At 36.0% G+C, this 20,309-nt stretch overlaps 1 protein-coding gene across 1 annotated transcript in view; it reads right to left on the reverse strand.

The window, feature by feature from the left end:
- Positions 1-20,309, reverse strand: part of LOC150088409 (1-phosphatidylinositol 4,5-bisphosphate phosphodiesterase-like) — a 754,578-nt gene that overhangs the window by 23,130 nt on the left and 711,139 nt on the right. Inside the window, exon 30 of the mRNA XM_090370149.1 lies at positions 4,190-4,334. Coding sequence (XP_090226275.1) covers positions 4,190-4,334 — 145 coding nt within the window. The remainder of the gene's footprint in view (positions 1-4,189; positions 4,335-20,309) is intronic.

Here is a 20,309-nt window from a genome sequence, read left to right on the forward strand (position 1 = left end):
TTTGTATAATTCAATGGTCAGGCCACACCTTTAGTACAGTATATAGGTCTGGAGTCTCATTTTAGGAAGGATGTAAGACTGCTGGAACGAGTACAGAGAAGAGCTATGAGATTGGTGAATGGAACAAAGGGTTGCTGTTACCAAGAAAGACAAGTTCTACAAATTGCAGGGTCTGGAGATTAGGCACCTGTGAGGTGATCTAATTGAGGTGTATAAGTTCTTGAATGGTTTGAGCATGCTGAATGCTGATGGAATTATTCCTCTTGCTCAGATTACTCACCTGAGGGGACATAAATTCAAATTGAGGGAAGAAAATTGTAGAATAGATGTGTGGAAATTTGCCTTTAGTCAGCAGGTGGTTGATAATTGGAACAAAATTCCATGAAAAACTTAAATAAGTTCATGGCAGAACTAGACAAGCATTTGGAGTGAATGGGTGAAATGGGAAGGAGCTTTTTTTTTTTTTTTTTTTTGGCTGATGCTGTATAAGCTTTTTTTTCTTGCATCATGTTATTATTATTAGCCATATGGTGCAAGGAAGCCTGAGGCTTATGCTGCACCAGCCAAAAAAAAAAATTTCTGAGTTACCCTGAGAGAGAGAGAGAGAGAGAGAGAGAGAGAGAGAGAGAGAGAGAGAGAGAGAGAGAGAGTCAGAAGTAGAAGGGAATCACCAAGAAAGAGAAGAATGATGATATCCGGCTCAGGACCCTGGGTGTGCCAAGCCCATACTCACCAGAAATGAGCCCCTGGGGTTAATGCCAATACTAATGCTTCTCTATCATGCTATTATAGAAATCAGTCATCCAATTAATCCACAAAAGTTTTAATTAGAGTGGGTGAGTAACCAACAGATTCTAGTCAATATCTTAAAAGTTAAAATCCCCTATTATATAAGACATTCTGATTTATTGGCCTACTGTATTTCTTTGTGCAGTTATTCATTGTATTTATCACAGCCATATGGCCTATAACACACCCTCGTCTAATTTTTGCTTTCCCAGTGTTTAGGTCGCACCAAACTGACTCAACGTGTCAACTGGATAACAAAAAAAAAAAAATGCACTGCCTTAAATTTTATGTGCTTCTTAACTAAGAGCATAACCACCCCTTCTCCTATCCTCTCTGTACTCCCCATATTCAAATTCTGTATCTCTTATATCTGAGTGACACAAGTGTCTGACATTTAACAATGTCTTCATCTGATGTCTTGATCAGCATTTGAAATTCATCAAATTTATTTACTATGCTTCTAGCATTGGTGTACATTAAGGAATACATTAATCTGTTTTTTACTCTTAGTAACCCTGATACAGCCCATGTACTTGTTCCATGATGACTTCTAGCAGTCCTTGAAATCCCCGTCACCTTACTTTCCACCTAACATTGCCTCAATATCACAGCAAATATTTTTGCTCCCTTTCTATTAAAGTGTATCCCATCCGAGTCTCTCCTGTTAACCAACACAAACTACGCCAAGAAAATTTATATCACATAAGCTTGCACAATCTTTCCAGGGCCAAACTGATTGACAAGAATCTCATAATATCCTTGCTCCTATTGTGTGTGGTCAGAATTGCAGACACTTTAAAATTTAACTCTAACTCATGCTTTTTTTTCAATACCCTGTACCTGTTAGGTAATTCTGCAGATCTACTTTTAATGTCATTAGCACCAACATGTACAACAATATAATTCCATTAAGGTCACTATTACTTTCACTGATTACTTTTATATATTGACTAAAACAAAATATTTATTATATTAAACAGACATCTCACCTTGACATGATAGCTGATTGTAAATTACGAGACTGTTTACAAATTATATTAATTTGTCACATCATTTATTTAATTTTTATGAAAAATCAATTATGAAAACTTTTATTCCTTCAATACTAAATCTTACTGAAGGTCAGTTTTCAAACATATGTGGCATTAAATTTTCTGCTAGCAGGCATGCTTAATTTCTTTAGGCATTTTGATATAGAGTGTGCATTTTAGGCATTTTGATATAGAGTGTGCAAACAGCAGCAGTATAGTTATTATTTGCAGATCCTTAGCCATAATTATGAGAGCATACTTGGATACAGGGGAAGGTCCCTATGGACTGGAGATGTGCAAATATATCCCTAATTCATAAAGAGGGATCAAAAGGTGACATGTTATCAGTGTCCATGATAATGACAGACCTGTTAGATTAATGAATGTTACAGGGAAAATAATGGAATCACTAGTTAAAGAAGTAATGCAGTACCATTTGGACAGCATGCAATTATACTGCAATCACAGCACTGATTTGTCAAGGGGCGGTCTTGTCTAACCAATCTGATTGCTTATTATGATGCAGTGACCAAGGAATTGGTTGCAAAAAATAATTTTGACATCATTTCTTTGCATTTCAGGAAAGCTTTTGATACTGTACATAAAAGACTTTTTACAAACTGAAGCAATGTGTTGTTAAAGGCAAGTTACTGCTATGGATAAAGTGGAAGAAGAAGAAGAAGACAGAGAGTGGTTATCAATGTGCACTGCTCTTAGTGGACTAATGTTATTAATAGAGTTCCCTAGATTTCAATGCTGGATCAGTTGTTGTTTTCAATATTTATAAATGATATTGATGAAGGTATATCAGGCTTGATGTGTAAGTTTTCAGATGATACAAAGGTTGGCAGAGTGGTTAACGACAGTCATCAGTGTAAGCTACTGCAACAAGATCTAGAAAATTGGGTTGATGAGCTGAGAAATGGCAGTTGAAGTTTAATATTGACAAATGCAAGGTACTGCATATGGGTAGCAGCAACTCCAGAGTAACTCATCAACTGTGTGGTACTACACTTAGGGTAGTGGAGAATAAAAAAAACTTGGGGGGGGGGGGGTAATTGTCCAGTCAGATATTAAATTCTCTTAGCATTGCATACATGCTGCCAGAACAGCTCATGGGGTTAGTCAATAATAATTATTATTAGCCATATGGTGCATGGAAGCCTGAGGCTTATGCTGCACCAGTCAAAAAAAAATTTCTGAGTCACCCCGAGAGAGAGAGAGAGATACAGAAACTCTGGTAGCAAGGATGTGGCCTTATACAAAGGGATGATTATCCCTTTGTATAAGGCCATGGTTAGGTTACACCTTGAGTACTGTATACAGGTCTGGAGGGCTCACTTTAGGAAGGATGTAGATCTGCTGGAATGAGTGCAGAGAAGGGCAACCAGATTGGTGAAGGGAACAAAAGGGTGCTCTTACCTAGAAAGGTTTCAGTTCTGCAAATTGCAGTGTCTCAAGGCTGGGCACCTGCAGGGAGGTCTGATCGGGATGTTTAAAGCTTTGAATGGATTGAGTAAGCTGAATGTTAATGGCATTCTTCCACGTGCTGAGACTGCACGCATAATACATAAATTTATGTTGAGGAATAATGGTTGCAGGATAGATATGCAGAAGTTTTCCTTCAGCCAGTGGGTGGTTGATCATTGGAATAGGTTTCCATCTGTTGTTGTGGAAGTGGATGGGTTGAATAAATTCAATTGAGAACTAGACAAATTCTTGGAGGGTACGGATGGGTGAATTGGGGTTTTTTTTTGGTTGATGCTGTATAAGCTTGCTTTCTTGCATCATTTGCTATTACTCCTACTACTATTTGAATTTGCTATACTTTTCCAATTTTAATACAAACTGATAATGCAAATCAAAGGTAAAACTGATGCTGAAGGAATACTAAAATTGGCATTGATATCATTCTACTGGATATTTTAATTTTTTTAACTGCATACAGAGTGCCTGCCCATTCTATGGTTAACAAATACCTAGAGGATCCCTTCTATACTTATGTCTGAGTGCTTTACACCCAATAAATTCCCTTTTTTCCTGACCATACAAACACCATTTGTCACTAAACTGTCAAGGGCACTGACATGAGAAGAGTAGGTAATGACCATTGAAACAGTTAGAGAGAGGCTTGATAGGTTTCAAATAAATGAAATAAATATTACATTTCAATTGCATCACACTTCATTTATTGCTAGAAACTTACTGTGATAGCTTCACAAAATGAGGGATTAATACAATAACAGAGATGATAATTGTTATGAAAAGACTACTATGTTATATGATTTCACAAAAAAATTTTTAAATAAGCTTTCTCTAATATCATTATTAATGAATGAATAACATGCATAACACCAAACAGGACATACATGCTCAGTTTCTCGCAACAGATCCAACAGTTGCTTCTCGTGAATTTTTTTTAACTTTTCCCTTTCTTTATTTTGTTTTAAGGCAGCTGTTTTTCTTTCTTCTATGAACTTCTTTGTGTTGTTACTATTTTTTTCTCTTAAACGCCTAAAAACAGTTATGCAAAATACTAATAAATAAAATTTCAAAATCATGAAGGGATGCATGAATAAAAAAGCAGAAATTTAATACCATTGGCTATCAATTTATTTTTGTAAAGCAAAAATTTATGAAGTATTCCAACTCAAAATAAAATGAAATATGTAATAAGCAGGATTTTTTCCTATAAATTAATAATTATTTATAATTATTAATTTATAGGAAATAAATTAGTAATTATTTATAGTATAATTTATATGTAATAATGTTTGGTCCACAAAGTTCTAATATTTTCCTAAAATATAACCAAGATATTATATAACTCACTTTATATTTTCATAATAGGGAAATTAGCTCAGAAAGTTTGAGGTCTGATTGTGAAGGATATTCTTGCTCTGCACAGTTGTGTATTTACAGAGTGAGTTTTAGAGACATCAGATGAGGACACTGTTCTGAAATATATCACATTTATTTATACTACCGAAAAATTCAAAAAGACAAAGACCTGTGTTTATCCCTGCAGCAGATATTCTGCTGAGCCCAGTTCACCCCAAATTTAAATTCACTCAGATTTAAATATTAACATTTTATAAAATTACACTGAGATAGCTCTGCATTAGAAACACTTCCATGATTTCATGCATGATGTTATGCCAACATTGTTTTTATATAAGGGCAGTGTTTGGCATTAGTAGTACTCCGTACTATTGTTCCACATGAAGAATGGATCAGAGGCATGACCTAACAAACAGATTTCCATTGAGAGATAACCATTGGAGTCGGATCAGCAGGAGCAAATATCTCAAAGACAGATGCTGTCATATAGTTTTTTACCCAAACAGCTGTATCTCATGTGTATTAAGACTGAAATAACCATGGATAAATCACCAGCTAGTAGTCCCAAGTTGACCTGCATGCATCATTGACCAAAGGAATAAGAGGAGGATCTAATGTGTTTTCACTGAAATATACTGAACAAGCAACTGACTATGCCATACAACATGAGAATGGCATGAATCATTTCACTGTGGATCATGTACTGGACTGTTGCAGCTATAACCCACTCAAGTACATGCTAATAGCCCATCACAAGCAAATGCACCTATAGTGAGCACAGGAATGGAGTCATTGGACAGTAGATAATGGGAAAACAAGTTGCCTGGTTCAGCTTGTTTCTTCCAACTGCATCATACAGGTGGATGAATGCAGCTGTTGCATATTCAACATCAGGCTCTGAAATCCTGCTGCACAAAGGGGGTTTTACAGGCTGGCAGGGGAAGGTCAATGTTTGGATGAAAGACCCTCATTCCCTGGTATCTACTGATACATACTTGGCTGGAGAATCACACAGGTCCGTTTACAAGCATCGTGGTATGCTATTCATATTCCCATTGTTGCCAAACTCATCTGATTTTAGCCAGTTGAACACGGGCCTGTTTTCCCAAACCACCAAGGCACTGGTCAACAATGAAATTTTCAATATTACAGTACTGTAATTGTGATGAACTGGTTTTACAAGCATTTTGGTAAGTTATCCATATTCCCATTGTTACTGACCTCATTTGATTTTGGCCCAAATGAACATGCACATGGGAGAGAGAGAGAGAGTGTAGAATGGACCATTTGAAATCTGGATCTGGTACCATTGTTAACTTGGAATTGGATTCAATGCAGTCAACCAGTTACAATACCTGAAGACAACCTTCAGTGTAAATTTAAAAATGTTTTTAATGTGATTTTCTATTTCAATTAGCATCATTGATTATTTTTTAATTAGAAACATAGCCATAGAAAATATGCAAAGAATTAGTGCTAGTGTACAAAATATGCTGCTTGGCTGTAATTTTCTCAGAGAGCTTTAGTTTTTACTTTTGTTTCTCTCAGTCTGTATTGCTATGTGTGATGAAGAGAAGTCAGGAAAAGTATTTTTTTTTTAATAACAAGATAGATGAAGGGAGGCAATTATCCCCACCACCCAGCCTGAGTACGTTGGCACAAATACTGTGTGTTTTTGTTCTGATGATTATGGTATGACTATGATTTTGAGTTGTTCTATGGTATCTGTTCATGTTTTATCTATATTACATAACAGCCAGTTAAAAATTTGAGATTAATTCAAGCTTAATTTTTAGCTATTATCAATTACATATATTATTATTGTTATATTCCCTGCCAGTGAAACTGTCATTATCATGTAACTGCTATTACGAAAGATATTTGTTCTTATTATCCAACAAGTGTACTATGAAAAATAGAATTATAAAGTGTACAATTTGAACTATTTAATGGTATTTAATGCATTTTCCAAAATTATTGGGTGTTGTATGTAATGCAATAACACACGCATTGCAAGGTTAATAAGTTACTAAAGTTAGAAATCCTCTATGCTTCATAAGCTAAGAGATTACACATTTTTAATACAATTGAAGGTCTTATAACAACCCTCTTTTTTTAACATCCAAACACATTATAATGTTCTATATGATTGGTCCCAGCCAATTTCTCATTAACCTAACGCTATTTTACATTCAGTATAATGACATTGAAAATAATTTCTCTATAACGACCATAAATTTCTGCCTCAATCTGAATTTTTTTCTTTTTTATTACGATATTTGCATTTAAAAATGACATTACACATCAAATAATATTGAAGTAATTGATGAGCATGCAGCCTGACTATGAGAAATCATTTGTTAAGATTTCCTACACTGCGGTAATGAAATGAATATTGACTAGAAGTTAATTTCATTAGAGTGTATGTTTATTGGTATAGCTCCAAGAAAGCAGCTTTGCAAGAGCTCTGCAATTGGCAAAGCAAGAGGGCTTTGCCAATTGCAGACAAAATTAGGATTTTGCAAGCTATAGATAATGGTGTGCATTCTAAGACTGACATCACCAAACAGTTCTGCATTCCTAAGAGTACTCTGTTCAATATTCCGAAAGATCAGAAAAAGATTAAAAGTTTAGAGAAATTTGCTGCACTGGGTAGGATTCAAACACAAAAAATGAAGTATCTGGATCTTGATAAGGTACTTTTGGAATGGCTAATGATGAAGCATGCAAAAAACGTTTCTGTAGATGGTAATCTTTTAAAAGCTAAGGCTGAATAATTTTTGCATTGAATGGATATTGAAGAATTTAGAAGTTCAGATGAATGGTTCCAGAAATTTAAAACTCATGGCCTGTCTTTCAAAAAAAGTATGTGGTGAAAGTGCAGCTGTGGACATTGACGCTACAAAGGAATGGTAGGAAAATCATTTAAAAATGTTTTTCTGACATATGACCATAATGACATCTTCAATGCTGATGAAATTGGACTCTTTTTTTTTTTTTTTAAATTGCTACCAGACAAAACATTTACAATTAAAGGCGAGAAATGTAGTGGCGGAAAAAGAAGTGAACAATGAATTACCGTTCTCCTAACAACAAACATGTCTGGCACAGAGAAGATTTCTCTTTTAATCATTGGGAAAGCCCAGGAGTCTTGATGCTTTAAACGTTTGAAGACATTATTGACAATGTCCCGAGCAAACCAAAAGTCATGGATAACATCACAAATCTAGAAAGAATGGATCAGAGACTTAGGTCACAGGATGAGTGAAAAGTATAGAAAAATTTTGCTGTTTGTGGATAATTGCACCCCTCATTGTCAAGTAAACAACCTATGTGCAATCACCTACCACCAAATATGACATCAGTTCTTCAGTCACTTAATCGAGGTGTAATCTAGTGTTTTAAGAAAAACTACTGAAGAATGCTATTAAATAAAGTTGTGCTATGTCTTGAAAGCAACATTCAATGTGAAATCGACATTCTGCAGGCAATGTATTTATGTGTTTCAGCATGGGATAAAGTTGATGAAAAAAGTTATTGGTAAGTGCTTCAAACATGCTAGATTTACTGCCTTCAATGATGCAATGTGTGAAGTTTCACATGTTTCTTTTTCTCTTAATTGTGAAGAACAGTCTGATAATAGGGAACAAATATTTGAGCATGTGTGTCATTGCCTAAACTTACAGGAAAACTTAAGCTTCAAAGATTACACAGAAGTGGATGCAGACATTGAATATTTCAGCATATGCACGAATAAAGAGGAACTCATTGCAGACGTAATGGAATCTTCTGAAATTTGTAGTGATGAAGATGAAGAACCTGCTGTGGTTGAACAAGAAGTTTCAGCAAAAGATTAAAGTCTCATCAAGGATTAGAACTTGTATGTTGATTTTTTCAAGTGCAGCCTAACTGCTGAAAGTGAAGTAACTGTTGTTGTTGTGCACCTTCATAATTCTCCTTTAAAACATGCTCTACCATTGAAACAGTGTTTTGACAGATTATTTTAATGTATGAAACAATTCTCTTGTTAGGTCTTGATAGGTATGTAGCCTATGTAGTGAAATTTACAATTTATTTGTAACCTTACTCCACTCTGCAATCCATACAAAATTTACAATCATAATTTTCATGTTTATTACTGTAGTACATATTATAAATAAGATTATACTATATTGTATTAGTAGAATTACATTAAATGTTCTAGCTTTTACTTGTTTTGTTGCTGATTTTATGAACGATCGATATATAATGACCGTTTTTCTTATTCCCCTTGGGGGTCATTATATAGAGATTTAACTATACTACTATTTAATTGTATACACTGCTCTGCACTGAAATAGGTGATTTTTGGAATTACATGAAAGTACATATAGCAGTTGTGCACCTTCCCTTTATATTTAGTACTTTCTGATGCTTTGCTCATTTCCTGTTTCTTCTATGTAGGAATTTTAATTTCATTCACTTTTTTTGCACTTCTCAAGGTTCCCTTATATTAGTAGAAGAAATAAAATTATTTCAACAGTGTGGTGTCTTTGATTCTGTGCTTATTTGTACACATATTTTGCTAACTTCAGTAATACCATAGTAGAAGCAAAACTGACTCATGTGATATTTCAACCCTTGGATGTATTTATTATTATGAAATTTTTTTCAGTAAACGTCTGTGGAGAAAGTTTTATTTTTATCTTTATCTTTAAACGAATCTTTCAGCAAGTTACAACAGTAGGTTTGAGGCTAACAAGTGCCAAATGTTTTCTTCATTTTCAAAAGTTTTTATTTATTTATTTATTTTTTTTTTTTGGCAACTTGATTTTTCTACAGTAAAATTAATATCTAAGTATTTTCCCTGCCGTTGGTTATTTTTGAATATCCAGATCTGTTTCTATAATAGTTTCTTTTTTAACTTTTTTTTTGTATATTTTATCCATTTAATTTAAAGTTGTTTTTTTTTTTTTTTTATGTGAACCCCAAACACGAGAGGTATCAGAACCTATAGTACTTAGTACTGTGCTTGGGTTGGAGGTTGAGAAGACGAAAGAAGATATTTGTTGACACTGGACTTGAACTTCTGTAGATTGTAATTTTCAGGAAATACGTATGAAGGAAGGTTGTTCCAGAAAACGGCAGTTGAATGAATAAATGAGGAAGATGAAAAGTTGGTTGTGTGAGTTTGAAGTTGGACAGTAAATGGATGTTGGCTGGTGGCGGCACGTGTTCGGACTGTTTTGAAAGAGAGAGCGGGAATTATAGAAGCCAATTCAGAAGAACAGTGCCCATGGAAGTATCTGCAGATGAGGCATGCAGCAGAAACAGTACGTCTATGAGAAAGCGAGTGGAGAGACTCTGTTAGAGATGAATCATTAATTAACCTAACTGCCCTCTTCTGAATGGAATCAAGAAGACTGAGAGAGGTTTTGGGGACACCACCCCAGATGTGGGAACAATATTCCATTGCAGGGCGGATTTGCAATTTATACAGAGTGAGCAGCTGTTTGGAAGAAAAGTAACGCCGAGAGCGAAAGAGAAAACCAAGTTTTTTAGATGCAGAGGAAGCAATATTTGTAATGTGCTTGTGCCAAGAGAGATTAGAAGTCAGGGTAATCCCCAAAAGAGATATATCATTTTGCCTAGAAATCGGAGTGTCACTAAAGATAAGCATAGGAGCAGAAGAATCCTTTTTGCAAGATATAAGACAAGACTGAGTTTTAGAAGGGTTGAAATCAACTAAGTTGTCTTTGCCCCACTGGAGAATTACCTGAAGATTGGCATTTAAGGAATTGGTAGCAGATTTTTGAGAAGTTAAAGTTGATTGAGCAGGACAAGGTAGCCGACCGGGCTAGCCGAGTGGGTAAAGTACCTGCCTGGCAACCCAAAGGTCGCGGGTTCGATTCCCGCCTCGGGCTTGGATCAAAGTACTGCAAAAACCTTGGGAGGTGCAATATGGCCACAGAAGCCGATGCGCCAACAACTACCAAATCAAAAAAAAAAAAAATCAGGACAAGGTTTCTCAAAATGGAAAGTTGAATGCATTATATTTTTCCATAAATTGTCCCTTCTGCTGGTGCCATTTCTGATTAATTTTTTCTTTAGAGGAGACTGCATGACGGTGATAATGTAAATTTCTGCTTAGGCTTTCTTTTTGTCTTCAGTTTTCATGGGGTAAATATTTTGTTTGTTAGTGGTTTGCATAGCATTATCTGTGCAAACCACTAACAGCCTTTCAACCCAGCTCTTTGACAGATTTAGTCCCTTGGTTGTTTCAGATGACAGTGCCTTATGGTTCAGGTGGGTAAAGTGCCTGCCTGGCAACCCAAAGGTCGTGGGTTGAAATCCCACCTCGGGCTTGGACCAGAGTAAAAATGCAAAAACTTTGGGAGGTGCATTATGGCCACATAAGCCGATGATGCGCCAACAACTAACCAAAAAAAAAAAAAAAAAAAGAGAAAAAAAAGCCCTATGGTTCCTGATGAGATGGGACCTGACAGATGAAATCCTTTTTTTCCATCAATATTTTAACTTATTTTAATTGTACACAATCATCTTCTTCCAGAAGATCCATCTGGTATTGTGGAATATAAATTTAAGGAAGAACTAGAAAAATTATTAGGCAGATTGGATAGATTATGTGGGAAGTTATTTTGTTTTTTTTTTGCCTGATGCTATATAAGCTTGCTTTCTTGCATCATTTGCCAATACTAATCTGAAATCAGTTCAATTGGCATTTACAGAAATGGAAGTTTCTCTCTTTGCTATGTGCACAGGTGAATTAAGAATTCAGTAGACTAATTTTTCTAGTTCTTCCTTAAATTTTTAATATTTTGTAAATTTAATTTTGGTAAAAGGTACTTTCTGTGATATTTTTAAACTCAACCATGGTTATTACAAGATTCACAGTGAATGCTTCATCCAAAGATGTTGAGACTCAAATGGAAGTGGCCATAGGCAGTTCTCATATAAGTCATGACTTCGTTCCATTCATAGCTTACGGCATTTATTCTAAGGTTGATGTAGTTGTCAATCTCAGCTCAACTGGCAGTTCTTTTCTTTGTTCATGATGTAAAGTGTGTACAAATCTCAAATTAAAACTTGGTGCATTATGAAAAATATGAGTCACTAAAGGAAGGGTGCATGCCCTAGAGACAAATGTAACTGGGAGCTCGTCAGTTACTCAAGATTCTGGTAACTTGCCAAGTGATACACCTCTAATTCAGGTCATAAAACAGAATAATCATGTGCAAACTGCTCTGGTCAAAAGGATTTAGTGCCATTGAGAGATTCCATTGTCAAGGAAATGGCTAATATTTTTTATATTTTAATTTTTTATTTTAAAAATTTAATAAAATTTTTTAAGAATAGGTGGACTAGAACTAGGGTGTCTGCTGGAAGCAACTTAACAATGTCACCAACAGATTGTTAGATTTTAAGGGAGTATTATTACAGTAAACAGAAGTAAACTTAAAAACAGAAGTAAAAAACAGAAGTAAAATTAAAGTAAACAGAACATTATTATTCAAATGGGGACTGATGATTAATCCCTTCCCAGAATATTTTTTTCCTGAAAATGTGCCATATGATTAACCTGATGATTAACCCCTTCCCGGAACATTTTTTTCCTGAAAATGTGCCATAACGGATCAACTTTTTTTATTTAACCCATTTGGGCTATCCCAAGTTATCTTGTGTATGCCGAAAAGTTTGTAAATTATACAGATTTTTTTAATAAATTAGTGCTTGAGCTAAAAGAAAGGAACAGAAAAACACTCTTCTACTCATTATATAAATAAATTTAAAAAATCAAGTGGAACACACAAGCAGTAACCTCCCACCACAAGCAATAATCATCAACTACCTACATTCTGGCATACGGCCACCGCAAGTGGATAGGCAAGGTAACCGTTGTTTACCGGCGGCAGTTCAAGAGGGCACCAAAATATTTTTCGATATAGTTTTCTAATTGGTTAATGCTTATCAGCATTTAGGACGGCAAATTTTACTTTGCTTACTGGCGGCACATAGCAATGTGCAATACTGTTCTGACATTGCTGTACAGTAATTATATGTAAGTAAAATGAAAGCCACTCATCTGCTGCCAGATGTAAGAAAATCCCGAGAAATCTCGAGATTTATCTGGCTAATGCAAAATTAGCCAGATAAATGCCCAAGAAAATACGTTTCACCACCACTTAAGAAAATACGTTTCTTAAATTTGGAGGTATTATTGTATCCCAAGATATTTCGTGCAGTTTCAAATAATGTTTAAAACTAAAAACGAGATATCTCAGGATAATCCATGAAGGGGTAAATATAGAACTGTACTTAAAAAATGCTGCAACTTAGGTCAGAATGTATGTGTGTCTGCAGTTCTGACCAGGCATGATAGGAAGAACTATATGCTTGAAAGCCTATATGCTGCAAACTTCCATCTTTTTCTATCCTGCGCTGTGGTTTGCCAGTTTCCTCCTGCATGGTTTTACAGATACCATTAAATTGTAAAATGTTTTAGCTCTTAATTCGTGGAATTAATGCCTTTAGCTATTAAAAGCTAAAGGGACTAATGCTTAATCCTTTTAGCTCTTAATTCGTGCTTTCTACAGCATCAGCTTTATTGCCTAAAGGCCAGAGGTGCAAACAATGTGTACCCAGGTCTCTAAAAATTAGTTTGTTATATGGAAACTATTTTCAATGTAATGACCAAGGGGAAATCAAAAAAAGGTTCGCTACATAGAAAATTCCGCTATGGAGGTTCGTTAAAGAGAGGTCCGACTGTATTTGAGAAACACCATGGAACAACAACATTTATCAGCACTAGCACTGCTTAGCATAGAAGCGCAAGAGGCTGAAAGAATGGACTGGACATTTCTAAATTAATTAATGACTTTGCCAACGCCAAACCATTCTACATGACGTAAGTCAATATATTATTTCATTTAATTTTAAGAATTTATTTTTCATATTTATATTTACAGAATTTAATATTATTTTTGTTTTTATATTGTATTGATGAAGATTTTAAATACACGTTTACCTTTGTATTGTTAATTTTTTTATTTTTACTGAAACTAAAGTGACCAGACGTCCCGGATTATGTGGGACGGTCCTGCATTTGAGTTGTTTTCCCACATTGAAACTGTTCCGGATTGGACATGTAGCTTCCATACTGCAAACATAATGCAAATCACTTACATTACGTTCGCCGTTCACCAAATACAGAGGATGTGAAAAGGTCAGGGAATGACCACCGCATATCCCCTGAGCAATATGGTCTTAGTTGCTAATGCTCCTAAAAACCAAATAACAACAACAACAACGTTTGCTGGGAACCAGTGGTGCAACAGAAAGAGTTTTTCCAGTAGTTAATAAGTAGTAGATGTCAGAAAAAACACAACTGACTGTAGAAACGCTGAAAGCAGTACTACAAGTTAAGTGAAATTTTGCTAATTCTTGTGAAGAATTTTACAAAGAAATAGCAAATAATGAAGAATTATTAAGAAAAATTCACTCCTCGGAAAATATATCTAATTATATTATTTAATTTCTATTTTTTTTATTGTTAAAAGAAGTATGTATTTTTTTTATTATTTCACAGAAATACCTATATAATATAGGTATTTCTGTGAAATAAAACAAATATATGTGAAAAAAAAGACAAATATAGGCTAAATTTGTTTTTTTAAGAAGTGTGATTTTTATTTTATAAGTTTAGTTCAAAGAAGCACAGTCAGTCCTTATATAACATGCTAGTTGTGTTCCTAGAAACCCTTGTGCAATATAAATAACAGACCTTATGGGAAAAATAGGGTTAGGTGCCAACCACCGCAGATTGAATAAACATTTGTAACCAAAACATTACCAAACACAATAAATAATCATAATAAAATATTGCTAATGCTTTTGCTTCTATTGTAAGCAAACTTGTTCTTTGTTTGATCGTCTATCCAAACAGACGACAGACGTTCCATCCAGTGCCGGATTAAGGCACATGCCAGAAGTGCCTTTACCCAGGGTGCCAAAATCAGAAGAACAACGAGGCAAGAAATATAAATATCCTTAGTAAAAGGACGCTGAAAAATCTTTCTGCCCAGGGTGTGAAAATACTTTGTCCGGCTCTGGTTCCATATCTTCCAATTCTTTGTGTCTTGATCTAATGGATTTTGTTACACTTTGAGTTGTTCCTGATATGAAAGTTGTTTTTATTTGCTCTGCATTCTTTCTAATTGTTCTTGGCATTGCCTCGTTTAGGTCTGTAGCACACGTAATATCATATGTTCTTTCATTTTCACTCAAAGTGTTTCACAATTTCGTATTTTTCCTCTGTTGACAGATGTAGACTGGCCATAACCCTTACCAGGGAAACCCCGCTGGGCCGGAGTCAGAAGCCGATGGAGGCCAGTGTGATTTTGGTCATAAATGCTAGTATGAGGCCGCTACAAGTTTTTCCCAGTAAGAATTTTTTACTCAGCCTGCCTCTGTCTTATCAATATTGCTTTTCTTTTTCTCTCTGAATCTGTAGTATCTTCACCAGGATGCTTCCTTTTTACACCTTTTTCAAGTATTTTACTTATTTTTAGGGAATAAAGCACAATTACAAAATGAGGAGGCACGCTTAATACACATAAACAAAGCTGCATGTGTGTGGCAACTGAATAAACAACACCTTAAAGGTAGAAACACTATTATCACCTCACTAGCTCACATTTTATTAAAGCACATTTCTGGAGGTCACTACCATAAAACAATCAAAACAATTTCCAGTTGTGTTTCTGCTAGTGGAATCAGTTATAAATGGGTAGTAAACTCGGTCTAATTGCATTTGCGATAATACTGATAGCTCGAATTCTGTGGGTTTTTATGTTATTATGGTGAAATGTGTTTCCCTTCAACTGAAATCTTTAATCATATAAAAAAACAGAAATACATTTTCAGAATCTTCTCTTCATTCCTATTGTGTTGCATTCAGTTGGGGTGATTCCCTCGTTCAATTGCCATTTGTTGTAAACACAAAGGTGAATCATGCATAAGCAAATTTGGTTCGTGTTACATACAACATTGTTCTCCTATTCATAAATCATGGATGATCGAATTTGTGTGGTGTAAACACGTTTTATACGAGAACTGACTGTATATGTATTTAATTTATATTTTGTGTGTGAATATTTTTTATTTCTAAAAAAATTATAAAAAATATGTGTATATTGTTTTGGGGGGGGGGACGAGTAAAATTGATGTCCTGTATTGGAATACTAAGGATATGGTCACTTTAACCAAAACAAATATTTTTGGGGGGAAGCACATTAAGCTTTGCATTGGGGCTGACTTTTTCTAGTTACGTCACTGGTTTGAACAAAGTTGGTGAAAGTTTTTCTAGTATCTTAGGACACTTTAAGGGTTCAGAGAAACTGCTAGTTTGGGGTGAAGAAGGGGGGAGGTAATAAAGATATGGATTTGACTGATGATATGAGGTAAGGTAACACTTGAACATATCTCAAAAGTTCTTGATTGTTGCCACAACAGCCAATATTGTAAGATGAGCTTCTGAAGGCATTCCTTTGCAATGTTGGGGTAGCTTTCCACCATTTTTTTTTTGGCCAAAACTCATAGACAGAGGAAGCTTCAAAGACATCTCTGCAAATGAGCAGGAAGCTAATGCTAGGGAAATAAGCTTAATAATTTCAAGGGATGTGTTACTGTAGTAAACTATACACGATGTTATGTTGTTATTTGGTTTTTAGGAGCATTAGCAACTAAGGCCATATTGCTCCGGGGATATGCGGTGGTCATTCCCTGACCTTTCCGCATTCTCCATATTTGGTGGCTCATGGGCTCGAACCCCAATCTAATCAAGAAGCGTGTGCTACACACTGCTGCTCCTGCCCACCTGGCTATGGAGGCGCCCACTATACATGAATACTTAGACTAAACCGCATATACAATCAGTGGCGGATTTCCACACAGGCGCACGCCTGGGGCCTCTTAAATAGAGGGGCCTCAAATCTCAGGTCTCAAAAAAAAAATAAAATTGTTTCATCTTTAATTTTCACACTCATCATTATTACCGTTACTGAATAAAACTATAATTTAATATGAGAAGTTAGTAAACTCTTATGCAAATATCCCTACGTATTATATGAAATATCTATGCAAACTAAGTGAACCTGAAGTAGAATACGTATTATCATTAATGCTTAGTTGTGCCATTTTTTTCATTTAAACATTAGTTAAAATATGTATGAAAGTGTAAGAACCATTCTTACAAATATTATATTAGGATATTAAAATTTATCATTTTTTTGGAAAATAACTAATGTTTAAAAACAGACAAGCACTCAGCAGATTTGCTTGCGCTGTTTACATTTTGATAGGGACTGGATTAGCGTAGCAGCAGGAGGGGGACTGGTCGAATGGTAGTACAATGGAAGGCCAGTTTGATGAAGTTCCTGTTTACAGAAAAAGGGCTGAGGCCAATTTACAGTAGTAAGGGATAATAGAACGCCCACACCCTAGAACAGTTTAGGATTCCATCCAAAGGGAAGACCCGAGATCAGAGAGCACACAGTGTTCAAGTGATAAACAAAGTACAAACGGGCTGACATGGAAGGCACTCTCAACAATTTCAGGGGCGGTGTCTCCAAGGGAAGCGTGACTGAAGAGTAAGTAGTAGCGGACAGTCTCAGATAAAATTCTAGTGATGATGTAGCGCGTGGATGCTCTCATCACAAAGAAAGGAGTTTGACCTACCAGAATCTGGTTAAAAACAATGGAATAAGTGGAGAACGAATGAAAAAGAAGAGAGTGATGGAGGACTACCAAATGATTGGACGAAAAATAAGGGAGTGAAGGGAAACAAAAAGGTGATGCAGGGAGGAGACGAGAGCCCAAGAGAAAACAGAGTTCCGAAACCTGAAAGAAAAAGATCCGGAGGAGAGTCCCGGGGACAGGCGCGTGAGAGTGGCGGAAAGATATTTTTGGAGTGCGGGAAACACGTACGGAAAGTTCCGATTATGATAGTTTAGTGGGTAAAGATAATGGTGAAAGGCAGAATGATCAGCATAAGGAAAGCCAGTTCGAGCTTTTAACGGAAGGCTGGAGAAAGTCCCGAGTGTGGGAAGATCGACGTGGAAGAATGCCCACACCCTAGAAGCAGAAAAGAGCCGTAAGCTTAGCAGATCAGCAGAAGAAATCAGAATGGAGGCACTTGTGAAGGACCGGAAATCAACTACTCTTCCAGATAGAGTGAGAAGAGACCAAGTAAGTCAGTTTAGTGGACTTTACTAACGAGAACTGTGTTATAAAGAAATCCAAGGGAGAAAATTGGACAGGACAGTTTGAGAAGTATTGTAACGTGATGAGTACTATATTGTAAGGATAGGAATAAGATATAATAGAAATATAGAGAAAGAAAGAGAGTGAGTGAGTACGTTACTTCTCTGTGATTAGGGGTATTGATAAGAAACTTAATGAATGTGTTAAAAGTAAAAGAGTTGGTAACATGAATTGGCTAATTGCTATTAACGGAGTGAATTGTATTCAGTAGAAATTTCCTCCATAGAGTATGTAAGAGAGAGAGTGAAAAATTATTGGAATTATTCAGTATATGTTGGAAAGGATATATATATATATATATATATATATATGACCATATAAAAGTGTATAGGATAGAATATTTAAGATTTTGTATTGAAAACATAGTGGAAGTTTATGAATTGCTTAAGAAGAGTGATTAAGGGAGGACATCATTTCATGTATAATAATAATTACTGTGTTGTAAAATTTTGATATCATGAATAATTTAGAATGTGTAAATAATTGTTGTACAAATGGTAAATAAATACTTATGTTAATTCCCCTTGTTTCATCTTAATAGACTGACACCTCAGAGCTATAGTAATTAATGAGAACTATCTAAACAAGGGAAGCTAGTATAAATAGAAAAAAGCAATGATGCTATGTCAGATGCTATTCCCCAAGACTGAAGGATTCATGCTCGCCATCCAAGACCAGGTAATCAACACCAGGAACTATAGAAAATACATTGCCAAGGAGCCCAGAGTGTTAGATGATAAGTCAATGATGCCACCTGGCCTCAGAAACGATCCAACACATCACCATGGGATGCAAGGTGATCACCCAGACTGAGTACACTCATAGACATAACCAAGTAGCCAGGATAATACATCAGAAGCTAGTAAGGAAATACCAGTTGATCGAAGAAAGTGTACGTTACTACAAGTACGAACCCCAGGCAGTACTAGAGACCCCAACCTGTACTGGGACCACGCCATAATAACAGATAGGACAATCCCGCACAACAGACTGGACATAACCCTTGTGGACAAGAAGGGAAAGGCTACCTATCTGATTGACATAGTGGTACCCAACACTGGCAACCTGCAGAAAACTCATGGGGAAAAAATCAGGAAGTACATGAACCTAAGACAGGAGATCAAAGAGATGTGGCCTATGCAACAAGTAACGACCATCCCGATCATCATGTGAACCACAGGTATGGTGCCAAAGACCCTACATAACAGCCTAGCAGCAATTGGTCTCCCAGCGAGCACCTACAAGGAACAACAGAAAGTCACAATCCTGAACACCTGTAGGATTGTCAGAGAGTTCCTCGACCAACAGTAACATCAGACATAACAACAACCACCCTGTGTACTTGGTAGCAATACCCATCACGAGGAGGCGCCTCCGTAGCCAGGTGGGAAGGAGCAGCAGTACGTAGCACACGCTTCTTGATTAGACCGGGGTTCGAGCCCGTCACCACCAAATACGGAGGATGCGGAAAGGTCAGGAAATGACCACCGCATATCCCGGAGCAAATGGCCTTAGTTGCTAATGCTCCTAAAAACCAAATAACAAACTAACAAACAACAAACTAACAAACCCGTCACGAGGTGGAATCCCCCAATCAGGGAGAAATAATATAAGGGCAGCAATAATAATAATAATAATAATAATATTCAGTGCTTGTGCATTGGCTAAAGCATGGAACTTTTTAAAAGTTTGTTTATCCAACGAGTGTTTCATCCAATGATGAAAGTAGCTATCTTGTATGACGAAAGTAGCTAGAAAGGTGGTATTCATATTTTCCATGGCGGTTGTATTGGTTCTGTGTCTTGAAATATGCTGGTCAGTTGTGTATTCTTGCAGGTTTATTCTCATGAGGTTTATTTCTGTAAAGGTTTATATTGGAGGATCATAGTGGTGTCTCCAGATGTTAATGGGAAGGGAGCCTATGGATTTTGATTACATAATTAAGAAGTAATATCTTTCTCCTAAGGTGAAGTGAAGGTTCATTGGCATCTATATAGAGACTTAGAACCAGCGAGGTCTTGAATTCTCCAAGAGCAATTCTGAAAGCACTGTGTACTGGACTGAGACATTTTAATAGTTTTGTGTACAGAGTCATAAATTGGTGCTCCGTAATCTAATCAGGATCTGGTCATAGCTCAGTACAGGAGGAGGAGCATATAGCGATCTGCCCCATATCATAGATGAGATAACTTTTAGCACATTCAGTGTTTTTATACAGGTAATACTTGTTCCCAATATATGTTTTTGAAGAGTTTGGTGCTGAGTACTAGACCTAAGAATCGGATGTTCTTGGTAACAGGTATTGGCTGAATTCCCAGCAGTAATTCA

Source organism: Mastigoproctus giganteus, chromosome 3 (assembly GCF_048544385.1).
Source record: "Mastigoproctus giganteus isolate SK-2022 chromosome 3, ASM4854438v1, whole genome shotgun sequence".
Classification (NCBI taxonomy): Eukaryota; Metazoa; Arthropoda; class Arachnida; order Uropygi; family Thelyphonidae; genus Mastigoproctus; species Mastigoproctus giganteus.